At 39.2% G+C, this 15,478-nt stretch overlaps 1 protein-coding gene and 1 long non-coding RNA gene across 4 annotated transcripts in view; both read left to right on the top strand.

Moving 5' to 3' along the window:
- The first annotated feature begins 43 nt into the window (after window positions 1–43).
- slc25a42 (solute carrier family 25 member 42) lies at window positions 44–6,500 on the top strand. 2 transcript variants are annotated; one of them, XM_026148893.1, is made up of 8 exons: window positions 44–429; window positions 2,715–2,881; window positions 3,731–3,842; window positions 4,148–4,173; window positions 4,335–4,501; window positions 4,600–4,716; window positions 5,279–5,430; window positions 5,544–6,500. In XM_026148893.1, exons 2-8 carry the CDS (start codon window positions 2,801–2,803, stop codon window positions 5,867–5,869), a joined length of 981 nt encoding a protein of 326 aa, XP_026004678.1. In that variant the 5' UTR covers window positions 44–429; window positions 2,715–2,800; the 3' UTR covers window positions 5,870–6,500. The 2 variants fall into 2 exon arrangements, with proteins under 2 accessions (XP_026004678.1, XP_026004679.1); XM_026148894.1 differs by lacking the exon at window positions 44–429 and adding an exon at window positions 1,973–2,209.
- A 4,369-nt stretch (window positions 6,501–10,869) lies between these two features.
- The window catches only part of LOC113010404 (uncharacterized), a 10,936-nt gene continuing 6,327 nt past the window's right edge, over window positions 10,870–15,478 (top strand). Inside the window, exons 1-3 of one of the 2 annotated variants that reach the window (XR_003270342.1) lie at window positions 10,870–11,087; window positions 11,265–11,386; window positions 11,495–11,551. This is a non-coding gene — a long non-coding RNA (uncharacterized LOC113010404). Of the gene's footprint in view, window positions 11,387–11,494; window positions 11,552–15,478 lie in introns of both variants that reach the window. The other variant, XR_003270341.1, reaches the window with a different exon arrangement.

The following is a 15,478-nucleotide window of genomic DNA, read 5'->3' as shown; positions in this document are numbered from 1 at the left end:
CACCTCACTGAGACTTCATTTCCCACAATGCACCTGCGCTCGTCCTTGTCAAACCTCACTGTGGTCATTGCGAACCGCCTCGCCTGGCTGACAGGAGTAGTAACGGCAGAGCCCACAATGGAGGAAGCCTGTCACTTAGAGTCACTGCAGCTCTAGAGCATGTGAGAAACGTATTTTAAAAGGCACCTTCAACATTAGGACACATTTCCAGTCAAGACATTAGCTCATGGTTAACATTTGCAGTACGCTGTTACCGAGAAAATAGACGCGAATTAAACGGCGGGCTAACGGCTAGCTTACCTTACTTAACCTGGTATTTGGCTAACTTAGAAATAACTCCTGAAGAAACTGCTAACGGCTGGAAATAACGCGCCAGTAGAGGGGATATCAAAACGTGACAGCTCTTGATGCCGGTGTCGGCTTTATAAGGTAAGCAATGTGTTTGTGTAAGCAGTGACAGGTCGCTGCTTCAGAGGGTGGCTGTGTTTTGTTTGCGGGCATGTGTCGACAGGTTTGGAGCAGCGGGCAGAAACAGAAAGGCGAGGCATGGTGATCGTTTAATGAATAAGTGTCCACTTCTACTGCAGTAATGTTGACTTGTAACCATGCTTTGGTTTACAGTTTAATAAATGCCGAGGCAAATGGCAACATATGGGACACGGCGCTGTTACAAAACTGATGTATTAAGGAGGCAGGCAACATGAGCAGCTCATGATGTTGATGATCCACTTCTCTCCAGCAACACTACACTCTTACATTTGCTGATTATTCAGATAATCCGCAGATAATTGTGATGCCTTTTGAGTATTTATGCTTATGTATTTTCTGTTTCCCACAGCTAGCATGTGGTCATATTTTGCTCTCAACTTTTTCCACTTAGACTTCCAATAATTTTCATGGACTTATTCTTGATAAATACAGCACAAAATTAAACCCACGCTTTACCCATAAGTATTAAGTTGCCTTTTTTGACTCCCTTATTCTTGATAATACACTTTCTATAAAATCTCCACTGCTGCATGTGTATAGCATGGGAATGCTGTCCTGTATTACAGAGTAATGAAGCCTAAGGCACACAAATTAGACATAGCAGGACAGAAACAAGTGAGGAATAAGGAACTGTAAGATGATATGCATGGGGAAAGAAGCTTTAGGGAGGGGTGTGAGATGGCCTGAGATTTGGGATGGTGGCTGCTGTGAAAAGGTGGGTACAAGGCCTGTTGCACTGCTGCCAGTATTTGCTGCCTCTGACCCAACTTTTGAGCCAACCCTCCGTTTACAGTTTCACTGTTGTCTCTCGCCAGCCTCTCACTGCTTCTTCTTGAACTCTGGTGTTTCTAAGGGCTGTTTTGTTAATGTTTTAACAAATATTCAGCATCCACAAATCCTGTACTGAGCCTGTATGTATATCAAAAACTAAGTGACCCATATTCTCTGTAATAATATAAATCTGAAAGGGCAGATCATCACTTAATCATATCAGTGCCAGTATTAGTTTGTTGGCAAAACTGTAAACAAGAAAAACTTTTAGGGCAAGTCAGCTGTTCATCATGCTTGAAGAATTATACAGCAGAAAATGAATGTTACACAACAGATAAACATTAGTCATAGTCATAAGCAGATTTGATCTTATACTGATGAAGTATCCGTGTGTCCCATGATGACAAAAAACAAACAAAAAACACAAATAAGTAAAATTCTTCACATGAAAACCCAAAGAAAAAGAGTTGCTGATCATTTTCATTCTTTCTTCTGAATGTGTGAAACTTGTAGATCTTGTGTAGACTGGATGTGAATTACTAATTTGCATCTTGTTGTTGGTGTTCCTTCAGCTCAGGTTTAGATATTTGATAGCTTTGGACTTGATAAAGCAGAGTGGATGGGTTGAACATTACATGAATATGTGATCTATGTGGTGAAGTGATTAGTTCTTTAAAGCCATGCAAATACCTCTATTGTTAAAATCAGTGAGTTCACTCTAAATAATGTTTGTCTTCTAAAGGTCAACTTGTCTTTATCGATGAGATCTGGAGGATTGTCCTGAATGTTCAAAGTTGTGGTTACACTGCAAACTTGTTTCCAGCAAGGGAGAGGATTCAGGAGTGCTTGTGTCACTCAGACACCTTTCACCTACAAGTCCTCTGTCCTTCAGGAGTGATCTATTGTGCCTCCACTTAGCTGCAGTTTTCATGAGGGCAGGTGGTTCAGAGTAAGTGGGCTATTCTTGAGGTAGTTATTCACATCGGTGTGTATTGTATTTCTAGTTTATTGTGTACAGATAAACATCTTGTTTCTCAACTCATGTTGTAAGCATATAAGAAAGAGGGCGGTTAAGTAGAATAGATTTGAGACCAGACTTTGATTCTGTGGTACTTGTTATGATTCATTGAGGCCATAAATAATCATGCAGTCTAATTAGAGCACTGGTTATCAAACTGTGGCGGGTGGACAATCAGGTAAAAGGACATAAGAATATTTTAGAGAAAATAAACAAAGAGTGGATGACAGTGCTGACGTCATATTCTTTTTGTTCTGATTCATTAAAAGTTGTGTAATGTGGAGTATGAACATTTTTTTCTGAGGTGAGGCATACCAGGAAAAAGGGTTTTCAAACAACTTCCTTGCTGTAACAGGAAAATCTGTTTAAAAATACTTAGACTGACATGAAACTTAACTGTGTTTGTTTTTCCTCTTTTTTTCCTTCTTCCCTGTAGCTTCTAGCCTCCTGTACTCCCCACCAGCATCACCGCTGCCACCAGCGGTTCAATTCATGAGCGTGCTTGGTTCATAATCCTCGGGGATGGGGAGTGGAGTCCAGGAACAACGGGCATCACTCACACAGGGTGAAGTGCTCCCACTGGCTTCCTCCAGTCAGTCAGAGGTGAGCACATTTATACAGGATCAGGGTAATCATACAGCTCAGGTTTGTTAATAAATTTTATTTAATTGTGACTAATTGTGTTTAGAGGAAAAAAAGTCATTATTGTGTTAATGTTGACATTCCAGGGGGTTGTACAATTATTTCTGGAGTCAGCCATTTTTGTCACCCCCAACGGATTCTGGCAGATAGCTGCCCCTTCCTGAGTCCAGTTCTGCCGGAGGTTTCTTCCTGTTAAAATGAAGTTTTTCCTTCACACTGTTACCAGGTTTTTGCAGTTAGGGGGTCGTTTAATTGTTGGGGTTTTATCTGCGTTATTGTAGGGACTTTATCTTACTAACTGAACTATTAAATTGAATAGTTAGACAGTTTAGCTAGATATATTTATTTGCATGCATGCATTTCTAAAATTGTGTATGTGTGTAATGGATATATAAATATGCCTTATGTTATCATACAGTTATGTTTAAATGGGTTTTCTCACATGATTATTCATTCCCCCACAGTTGTCCCATCACTTCTGTGATTGCATCCTATCAAGTCATATGTTATTTGCAGAATATAGTGGCATTGTAACACTATTTTAGTACTGTACTGTGCACTAGAGACCCCTCATTCTGTTAGCTGAAAATGAAATTCATGAACTGAGCAGGTCTTTGGAGCTTCATGACCCCTCTGTTTCATTTAACCACATCTGCTTCTATTTGGGAGGTTTTGTTAGCTGGTTAGTTATTTGTCAACTGTTATCCTGATGTAACCCCTGCTTACTGATCAACACTATAGCAAACACAACAATTTGCAAATGTACAGTGTCTCTGTTTGAACCTAAAATGTGATTATTTGTCTTTGCAGGGGATGAAACAGACTCGGTCTGTTATCAACTCGCTCTTTTCGGGGGCTTTAGCAGGAGCTGTAGCCAAGACAGCTGTCGCCCCATTGGACAGAACTAAAATCATCTTCCAAGGCAAGCTGGCTGCTCTGCTAATTTACAACAGTGACCTGAATAAAGGACATATGTGATTACATCTTGTTGGGACTAGTGTGGAAATACCTAAAAAATCATATTATTGATATTACTTAAAAAGTGACTGGACTTGTGAGAAACACTGCAGATTTTTTAAAGAATCTCTATTTTTAACATCTTTGATTTTATTTTCTGTTTATGCCATTTGTATGTGTACAGCACTTTGTGAACCCTGGTTTATTTTAAAGTGCTGTACAAATAAGGGTGGTATGGTTTTTATATTGTTTATGTATTTTGTTTTTCAGTGTCTTCTGCAAGATTCTCTGCCAAGGTATGTTTGAGCATGCTTCCTATTTATAAGCGTTTTTTTTGTTGTTTGTTTGTTTTTTTAGTTTTTATTTAGCAGAAATAAAACTGGGTACACATATTTGTGCATCATGTTAATTTCGTGTTAATGTGAGCAAGTATATCTTTGTGCACACTGAATTAAAGGAAGCTTACAGGTTGATCTACCGCACCTACCTGATGGAGGGCTTCTTCAGTTTGTGGAGGGGAAACTCTGCCACCATGGTGCGAGTCATCCCGTACGCTGCCATCCAGTTTTGCGCACACGAGCAGTACAAGGGCCTGCTGGGAGGCTACTATGGCTTTCAGGGAAAGTACGTATTTGTGTTTTGCTTGTTTATGAAATGTTTTCTTATGTAAAGACATAAAAGGGCTGAAGTGCTGACGGGTTTTTTCCTTTTTTTGGTTGCAGTGCCCTACCTCCAGTCCCAAGGTTGCTGGCTGGGTCCATGGCTGGTACCACTGCCGCCATGATGACATATCCTCTTGATATGGTGCGTGCGAGGATGGCTGTAACGCCAAAGGAAATGTAAGCCAACTTTGAAGTTATTATAAATTGTCTTCTGGGCATAGTTGGGGAGTTTGTTAATAGCATCAGCAAAACAATCCAAGGGTCATGAAACATGGTTAATGTTTAGGGTAGTTATACATACACTCACTTTGCCACTACATTAGGTACACCTTGCTTGTACTGGGCTAGACCTCCTTTTGTCTTCAGAGCTGTGTAATTGTGTTTTAAATCAATTTCTTGAGTCATTTATAGATTTTTATGTGTCACTATGTCACTTTAGACAAATTCATCACTAAAAACCTGAAATGTTGTTCATTTGTTTTGAGAATAAACATAGTTGGTCGTGCAACCATAATGCAGAAGATATTACTACAGCACATTTTCACATCTTCACTGTATAGTCAGCTGGGGTATTGTGTGATCCTATTTAGCCTCTAATGGACTTTAACTGCACACTTGTGCAGACTGAGTCAACTTCTATGATCTAAGATGTAAAGTACAATTTTTTTTCTTTTCTTCTGAATTTCTCATCCATCTTTTACTAAAACACATTTATATTTTTAATATTTTTCTGTTTTAGGTACAGTAACATTCTGCATGTGTTTGTGCGGATCTCTCGAGAAGAGGGCATGAAAACACTGTATCGAGGCTTTACTCCCACCATACTGGGTGTTGCCCCCTATGCTGGCCTCAGCTTCTTTACCTATGAGACACTGAAGAAGTTGCATGCAGGTATTCAACAGCCACATGTTTATCTGTATTGATCTAGCCCTGTTCCTTTCCTTCTGTGCACAGCTGCTGTTCATGTACAGTACTTAAACCTCACACGTTTCTCTTCCACGCAGAGCACAGCGGCCGCCAGCAGCCCTACTCATACGAACGCCTGGCTTTTGGAGCCTGTGCAGGTCTCATCGGCCAGTCTGCGTCTTACCCTCTGGATGTAGTACGGCGGCGGATGCAGACTGCGGGTGTCACAGGTCACACGTACCGCACCATCCTGGGGACCATGAGGGAGATTGTGTCCGAGGAAGGGGTTATCCGCGGACTCTACAAAGGTCTCAGTATGAACTGGGTTAAAGGACCTATTGCAGTGGGGATTAGCTTCACCACCTTTGACCTCACTCAGATTCTCTTGAAGAAGCTTCATCAAATGGGTTATACTACTCCATAATAATGACAAAGAGAGTTGAAAATGGGGGTAGAGGGTTGAGTAGATCCCTGTAAGCCCACTCTGGTGAGACAGAAGAGGAAGCAAGAGTGAAAAATGGGTATTGCTGGTTAAAAGCAAATAGCACAGTGGCTCAGGATGCGTGGGTAATAAAAATTTATTCTCTCGCTTTGTCTGTGTGTAACAGAGGTAAGTTGGATAGTACGCCTTGTTATCATGTACATCTAAGTGCAATATCATCAATACGTTTGTGTGTACACATGAATTGTAATGTTCCTACCCTCTCAGTACATTTGTAATCCAGAGAGTTAAAAGGTACACACACACAGCTGCCATGTGTATCATTTTAAATCTTTTACTTTCCAGTGCAATGCTGGTTTCCACTCATTTCCCATGAGTTTTAAAAAATGCATTCATTTAATAAGAGTAAGATATGCCCTTGTTGAGATTTGTTTTGAGGAAATTTATTTTAAGAAAATGTACCAAAGGTTATGACGTTAGTTAATGCAAATTATATGCCATAAATGGTGTTGTAGTATGTTTAAGTGTGATAGCAGCTTTGTAACTGCTATCAAATGGTTTGATTTAGTTTGAGCTGAAATATTAAAAGCTCACAGTCTAGTGTTTTTTTTCAGTGGCACTCCTGAAGATTGAATTCACAGTTTTATTAGTTGTTTAGTTGTGTTTTATGGTGGTGCCAACAAAAAAGAATTACCAGTGCCCATAGTGTTTTTTAGAAAGTTTTCATCACATATCGATTGTTTTTCACTTTAATCATGTCATAGGCTTTAGATTCATATCTGAAGTATAAATACAGATACTACAGTTACTCCAGCTAAACTATTGGGGCCTTTTCACTGCTGGAACCACTTCCCCTAAGAACTAGGAACATTTGGGAGGCTGTTTTGGATGTTTTTTTTTTTTCTTTCTAATAAGCTCTGAAACATCAATGGAAAAGAGAGTATTGTAGAAACACAGACAAGTAACAATATGAAGGAACCTTGTAGTTCTTTGGGAAAAAGTTCCTGGGACTCCAGCGTCTCAGTTTTAGTGGAAATATGCTTATTGGTTCTCAGCCCTAAGTAACGCACATCAAGTAGTTAGGTCATCCCCCAAATGTGAGATGTTACACACTGATATTTAGAAAGAACAGCTAAACATGTACACAGCCCTCTTTGTGACGTTTACAGTGTCTCATTGTTGCTGACACAGTCTGAGAGGTGTTGCTTTTACATATGTCATTTATCTGTGGTGGTGTTTTTAAAAAGTACAGTATATCAAGAGGCATTTTTATATCTTCACCCTCATATGTGTCGCTGATGTTGGACACACACAAAGTACACACATTACACAAATGTGTCTTCCATTTGCTGCCAGCGTGACAGCTGTGCAGTCTGTCTCTTCGCTGCCATTCCCGGCTGTTTTGTTTTTGAAAACATGACTTGACACTAGACTGTGACATGTCACTGGAATGACTTTAAATCTCCTGGTTAGGGAGGAGGACTCAGTGTAGAGCTTTTAGCAGTATTTGCTAACTTGACTGGAAATATGCAAACACATAGTGAAGAGATCATTTGAGTTCTGTTACAAAGATAATTTAGTTCTCAGTATTGTACTTTACCTCAGCACACAATCACGTGTTTTTCTAATCGTCACATATCAATTAGAAGTGTTAATGTAGAGTTGTGGCAGCAGATGGGACTTGGAGCTTGTTTGAATGATGCAGATGAACATTTTGACAGTACTGATGCAGGCTCATAGAAACTGAGCAGTGTCAATAGTTTCTATACTTGGACCTTACATACCAAGGCAGAACGGCTGAGCTGGGTGAGCAGATGAGTAGAGCCAAGCGGAGCAGAGGGCATGAGGTGTCATCTGTAACAGGAATAAGAAGCAAGGCTTGTGACTGAAACTCAGCAGTGAATTTGAAAGATTTATATTTTTAAATATGTACAATTGTTTAATTGATGGGCAGCACGGTGGTTAGCACTGTTGCCGCACAGCAAGAAGGTCCTGAGTTCAATTCCACCATCAGGCCGGGGTCTTTCTGTGTGGAGTTTGCATGCTCTCCCCGTGTTTGCGTGGGTTCCCTCCGGGTTCCAGCTTCCTCCCACCGTCCAAAGACATGCAGCTTGTGGGGATAGGTTAATTGGATAATCCAAATTACCACTAGGTGTGAATGTGCGAGTGAATGTGAGTGCGAATGGTTGTCTGTCCCTGTGTGTTGGCCCTGCGACAGACTGGCGACCTGTCCAGGGTGTACCCCGCCTTGCGCCCTATGACAGCTGGGATAGGCTCCAGCGCCCCCCGCGACCCTGAAAAGGATAAGCGGAAGCGAATGGATGGATGGATGTTTAATTGATGATTAAAAAATGGGAAGATTAATCACCAAAACGAGAAAACCTAATCTGACTGATGACAGTGCCCAAAGTAATATTCTGATCTTAGACCAGCAGATAACCTCACCAAATAATAATTAACAACATGAGAAATACTAATAGTTTAGAAAATAGCTTTTGAGATTTGGAAAATGTTTCAGTTTATTAAAATGCAATCACTTAATTTTTTTTTTAAATCTACTTGTTGGTTTATCCAGGGACAGATTCACTGCTAAAGCATAATGATAATTGTTCCATTGTTAGTGCCTACAAGACATCAGCGTACTCAGTGTGATATAGGTATTATTCTTTTTGGATAGTTTTAAACATGTTTTTCCAAAATAAAAGTAAAAGTAATGAGCACAGCTGGGATTGAAACCACAAACTTCTTTTTAAATAAATAAACACGTCAGAGGTGAAGTCTAAGTAAAGTAAGATCCACTTCTTCTTTTTTTTCTATTTTCCCATTTTGTGCAGATTTGTAATGCACGTCGTGATGTGATTACTGAATTTAGTACAGTAACTCGTTACATTACTGTGTTGCTGAACAATGTAACACACTGACAAATAGCTAAGCATAACAAATGTTAATGAAATCTGTTTATATTTTTTATGTCTGAAAGAAAAAGAAAATATCAGCCTATATATCAAATTTTTAAATCAACAAATATCGGCATCGCTCTTAAAAATATCTGGGAGGGGAGGTTTTACAGGGAGTTTTACAATCCCTACACTCCTGTATCCTGCCTTCTCTGGAAATCATTTTCTCATTTTCTTTGTCTGCTCGTGGAAATTGTTTGTTGGAATTAATGTAGCGTTCAGGTGATCTCCTGAACATAACACAATATTTTGACTTTAGTTGACCTCTGTAAATGAGGAAGATTTGTGACATACAGCATCTCCAGTCCATATATCTGCTCCATCAGCTGTGGGCAGATGCATGTAAAGTGTTTTAATATCAGTTGTCTTTACTCCTTGCCTTAGGTAGCAGAAGAAAAGCTTAGATCAATGAGAATTTGGTCTGTAATTAGCACATATGAAAGTGTGCTTGGTTAAAAGAATACATTAAGTCAGTGGTTCTTAACCTGGGTTCGATCGAACCCTAGGGGTTCGGTGAGTCGGTCTCAGGGGTTCGGCAGAGCCTCCACCATGACATGCACGGCTCATTTTGTGCACCAATAAAAACATATCTTTGTCTTGAATTTGAAAAAAAATTTTTTTTCACTAAAGAGGGGTTCAGTGAATGCGCATATGAAACTGGTGGGGTTCGGTACCTCCAACAAGGTTAAGAACCACTGCATTAAGTGAAACCTGAACGAAGGGTATTTCCTCACTCTAAGTGCCTAGCAAAGGATAGTAATATTTTTTACTACGACTGAGCTGCTTCTACTAACCTTTCTGGAGGTTTCTTCCATTTTCTAGCCTTGCTTCAGTCTGGATGTTCTCAGTAAGAAGAAGCAGATGCTCTGAAGTTTAGAAATTGTTAGTCCTCAGTGGCTGAATGTATTTCTTCAGGTTCAGTTTTGTATGTGAATTTTGTAAAGCTTAAACTGCCTTGGAGAGTAAATCACCATGAAAGGTGATTCTCAGTTCCCAGTTCATTCCAACACATTTAGGACTTATTTAAAGCCATGAAGGCAGAATTTAAAAAAAGCAAAGTTACTGGTTTGGTTTTGCCCCTTCTCCAACACGCCATACTCTGATTTAAATTGGAATAACCGTGATTGTTGCATTGTTATGATCTTTTCTCTGATCTACCAGCAGATGAGTATAACACGAAGAGCCTGTTTGATTTCCATTTCCAGACAATCATTGAATGCCAAAAAGTTGTGTTTTTTTGTTTTTTGTCTAACACAAAATGATCTTTAGATGGGAACACCACAGGCGTGTAACAAGAACAAATACTGACACACTACAACGACTTACTCTGGTGCGAGTGTTTTTTGTTTCCTCTTGTAAAATCAAATGTTAATTGTTTTAACCCGTACATGTAGACTTATAACTCTACTTTGTGTGTCACAGCCGATTATCTTGTGGTGTTTTTTGTTGTTGTTGTTTTTCCAGTTTGGGTGCAGATGTGACTCAACAGCTGGTTGTTAAATTCTAGTGATTTGTGCCAACTGAATGTCAACATAGCTACTGATAACCACAACCTGTGTCTGGCCTGTAGTGACGATGATGATGCGTCTGTAACATCAGAGTCTACAATGTTGATAACACATTGATTTGTGATCATTAGTTTTGGTTTAATGTCCCAGACTGATGTATTTTTGTGCTTGGAGTGTTGTTTGGATTGATATTAAAGAATTTTCCCCCTCAAACTGAGTTTTTTTGTTTTTTTTGTTTTTTTTTTAGGGGGATATTTAACATTTGCTGGTCAGCATGATGTCGGTGCAGAGTTATAAAAACCTAAACAGTGAATTGAAGAGCTATACCTGCTTATGAAAAGCTAATTTTGGTCTCAAACACGTGTGATGTGCAAACCTGATGAAAACGGACTCAAATCTAAACTATTTACATATTCATAGATTCTGGTCTCCTAACCTGTTAAGCTACTTGCATATTTAAATTTCTTACGAAACCAATGAATCACTTGAATCATTTGTATAATGATAAACTATAAGTATAATCTGACCTTCATATTCTTGAGTGTAACCAGTGGTTTTTACCTGTTGTATTTACATTCATGATTCACGAAGGTGTCTCATGATTGGATGTTGTTGTTTTTCCTTAACATTCAATAATTCTGTCTTCATGTACTTTAGTTGTCTTCCCTGGTCTTTGGGGCACTTTGGTGTTGATGAGCTGATGAGTGCATTTCTTCTTTTTTCAGCACAAACCAGGTTAATGATTTGGTTGATCCTACATTTTTTACTGTCTCTCGGATAGACTTAAGTTTTTAGCCTAATGATGACCTTCACTTGCACTGCCATCTCATTAGGGTTAGACTTACTTATAGTTACAGTAAAAACATATACAAATTCAGCACTAACATCCGCGTGTTTCTTTGTCAAGAAAAGGTGCCTCAAACGATCTGGAGGGCTGTTTTTGTCCAAGCTGTGGTTGTTGCACTTCAGCATCTAGCTAGCTGTTGGTACAGAAGAAGAGCTAGCTTAAGTGGGGTAACATTTTCAAGTTTCCGGTAATTTCAAATGCAACATTTCTAACAGCTCATCAAATATCAGATAACAAAAACAGTTTCTGTGCAGTTTACCACGCTAGCTAAAGAGATGACTCCTTTGTTTCACAGAGTGAACGAAGTAAGAAAGACAGTACTGGAGAGGAAGAAGAAAGATTATATTTAAAGGTAAGACTGCTCAGTTTCATTTGATAAACTGGAAATGTAAAACATGTAATGTTATCATTCTTAAATCAGATATTGGAACTCCACATGATTTGATATATTTTTTTTCTTATTGTGAAACGTCCTGTAAAACAAACTGGGCTGTATTAACTATGTATTATTAAAATACTGGCAGTTTGGAGCAGGATAAACAGGCTAGCTTGCTGTGGTGTGGTGAATTAACAGTATAGCACTGTGTTGGACTGTTTTCTGTAGTGTTCATGGTCAGAGTGAGGACATAATTAAGAACTTGAATTGAAGTTGATGATACTCAGATTCATTTACTGAATTCAGCCTTTTTACCAACAAAGATAGTATAAACAGTGTTGGGGAAAGATGGCTCGTGAAACGTCTCCTTACATTTTGTTGAATTCAGTGGTGTAAAGTCACAAAGAACAGTAAATCTCAGAGCAGCAGCTCAGCTGACCACAGCCTGTGCATAAAGAAAAACTATTGTCTGACTCCAGCTTAGCCGTTTGGTAACACTGATGCAGCGGATTCAAACAGCCTGGCCTCCACACAGTCTTTATTCATAAAAAATAGAGTGATAGTGGAACGTATATCCTTGTTTTTCAAAAGTGATCTCCCTAGGATGCTATTTAGTTTTATTGTCCTTGTTTAACACTGAGTTAGCTAATTAGTGACAAATCCAATAACTCAAACTAATGTTAGTCTGTCCAAATATTTATGGATCTTCTCACGCCTGTTTATCGTGTAATGACATTTAATCACCACTCGAGGGCGCTGCTTCCCTATGAATGGTTGAGCGCCTTCTGCTGCAGGAATACACGTCGGTCAGCAGGTGGCGGTGCAGCCCGGCTCTTGGGGCTAAAGATAGCAGGTGTACTGGGTCAGATGGAGCTGCTGCTCCGCCCGAGGCCGCTCTGCCGCTTTGAACTTGACCGTGAACGCAGCAACATATGAAAGAAGGGGAAACCCCCCCCCCCCCCCCCCCCCCGCAATACTGAGAACAGACCCAACAAATTGAAAAAAGGGGGACAATTATTATAATCCTGATGATCTCAGAGTAGATTTAAAGGCACTGAGGTCTCTAGAAAGAAATGACCTATTTTATTTAAGGTTGATTTTTTGGGTGTTTGTGTTCCTGTGCATCTTTCTGAATTAGGTTAAAAAAGGGGTTCGCTTCTTAAACCGGGCAGGAAGCTCAGTCCACACTCCTTTGTGCAAAGATTTTTGGGAAAGTGGGAGGAAAAAAACACCAGAAGAAAAGAGCTATAGGGAAGATAGAGGACTAATTAGGCCGAGAGAGTGAAGGAGGGAGGGATGGATGGAGGCTGTCAGAGGATGTGGTTGCTATAGATACTTGGCATGATGCCGGATGGAGGCAGCGCCAATTTGCATTCATTCAGATGATGTCGACTCCACAGTCTCTTTCTCTCTCTCTCTCGTTGCCTCTTTCCCTGAAATAAAAGCACCAGAAGAACCATTTCTTTCACTGTCCTTTCCCCATCTCTAAACAGCGCAGTTTTTTTTAAGTTTACTAAAAATTTAAGTAAAAAATTGAATTATAATATACCATTAAGCTCCTTGTGTTTGATTTACAAATACACCTGCTTTTCTGGTTAGTAATATTAAAACTGTGCTGTAGACAGTATAGCGAGCATTTTTGTTTTTTAACCACGTCAAAGATATGTAGCTAAAAACTTCAAAACCCGATCTTTTCCCCCCCTTTTTGTTTAAATGCTTCAAAAAGCCAGTTTGTTTAAAATGCAAATATTCCAATCTTCCTGACCTACTACACTCTGAGTCTGAGCACAGTTTGGTGTGGGCCTAATTTTGCTGAGCTAGAAGAAAAGAAATTCTACATTCACTGTTTGATTTAAAAAGGCACAAACAGACCAGTCTTTTATGGCAAATAGCATGTGTGGGCCTACACAAAAATAATTTTTAAAAAGTAAAAACAAAAAGATTTAATATTTCTGTTTATTCCTCTGCACTAAACCAGCAAATTGAGACAAATCAAATAAAAAAACAAACAAACAAAAAAAACTTCCACGTTTGTCAAAAAGTCAGAATAACTGTAGTGAAAATGTTATTGTGTGAGTTTTCTCTATTGCATATTTCTTTATGTAACAAGACACTGGAGGTAGTATTGTTTTGTAAATAGCTATAAGTGCGCTAGACTTACGATAATGAATGAAATAAATGTGAGAAAATAAACTGAATGTTAAAAAATCAGTTTCACCATCATTTTTTGGTCTTTATAAAAATATGTGACAGCTTCATGCCCAAATTAGACTTATTAGATATTTTAGGGAAATGTGCATTTAGAATGAAAACTAAGTAATAAAAAAAAAAAGCTGGAAATAGGAGGTTCAAATTAATGTTACTTTATTGACCGCGCGTTTATACACACACATATATATACATTAGACACAAAGTCTTTATTGTAAAACTGGCACAAAAATAAAAGTGCGGTGTGATCAATCTGACTTTTTATTAAAAAAATTAGTTCAAATTTTTCTCTATACTCTTGCCGAATGACGAGCATCAAATACAGCAGTGGACAGCAAACAAAACACAAGGCTCTCAATAAACAATATATATTTAAAAGCTTTAAATACATTTCTTTATTCAACCCCAGATGCTTGTTGGCAATAAAGTACATCTTAAGAGACAATGAAATAACATTTTTTTTTTGGTGTTTTTAAAATATCAATGTTAACCCATATTACAACAAAATCTTTGTTTCTGAGGTTTTGTTATACACCAGAAAAACAACAGATGAACAGGCCTGGTCTTTGAGCCAAACGCAAGCAGATTTTTCTCCTGCGCCGTCAATCTGCAAGAGGAGATGAAGACAGAGGAAATGAGAAATTAGAGATAAAAAACTGGGTGTGGAATAAAAAGACAGAGTGAAATTGTCATATTTTTCTTCACAGGCAGGGTTGAAGCAGATTTGGACTACATTAACAAAAAAAAGGGGCGGGGTATGACGAGGGGGAGACTCCCTCCTCATGACTACTAATATCTGTCTGTGTTCTAGTCTGCACTCCTTCACCTTTGACCTCCAACGTCTGGAGCGTCAAAAGGGCACAGAGTCAACAGGGAACTCTGCAATTATGCTAAACACACACACACACACACACACACACACACACACACACACACACACGCGTTTGGTTTTGCACTGTCATGTCTGAACATAAAAAAAACCAACAAGCAGAGGAACGAGAATTAATCTGAACGTGTCCAAACTTTTAATCGTTACCATAAATTCAAATGGGAAACCCACCACCTTCACAAAGTTAAAATTTTCAACAAAAACCTTCTGCAAAATCAAAAATCGCTTAAGATTTGATAGATTTGAAATGCTAGTGTCTTGGTTCAGTACAGATGGGGCGGCAGAAAAATCAAGGTGTGCGTGGGCTGTGAAGAGGAGGAGGAAGAGGCTAGTTATGACTGAAGCGATCAGAGCTAGACTGCAGTCCCTGGGTAGATCCAGGGCTTCAGACACTGGGCAATTGAGGGGGCCTTCCTGAGCCTGTAGGGCTCTCCAGGGCTCTTCTCCTGCCTACGCTGTCCCAACAACCAGATAATGTATGCAGAGGGGAGCCTACAGTCCTGTCTCCAATAACCACACACACACAGACACACACACAGAAGAATATAACTGCATTCCTGCCAAAGACATCAGAGCTGGAGCGACCAGAGAAAGCTATCAGGCTGACTTTTATTTGATTAAAATGCAACTCTGATCTTTTTTATAATTAGCAATTGGTAAAAATTGTGGAACGAAGGATGGGGGCTTAATGCATTACTGCAATCCTTAAAATGATTCAGCAACTTTATGCTTGGATCCAAAAATATAAATATGAGGCATAGAAAGATGGACAGGCACAGGAAGTGATGGACTTTTTCCAGCTGAGA

The sequence above is a fragment of the Astatotilapia calliptera genome, chromosome 18 (assembly GCF_900246225.1).
Source record: "Astatotilapia calliptera chromosome 18, fAstCal1.2, whole genome shotgun sequence".
In the NCBI taxonomy this organism is placed as follows: domain Eukaryota; kingdom Metazoa; phylum Chordata; class Actinopteri; order Cichliformes; family Cichlidae; genus Astatotilapia; species Astatotilapia calliptera.
The sequence above is the reverse complement of the archived record's forward strand: the minus strand, read 5'-3'. Positions and strand labels throughout refer to the sequence as shown.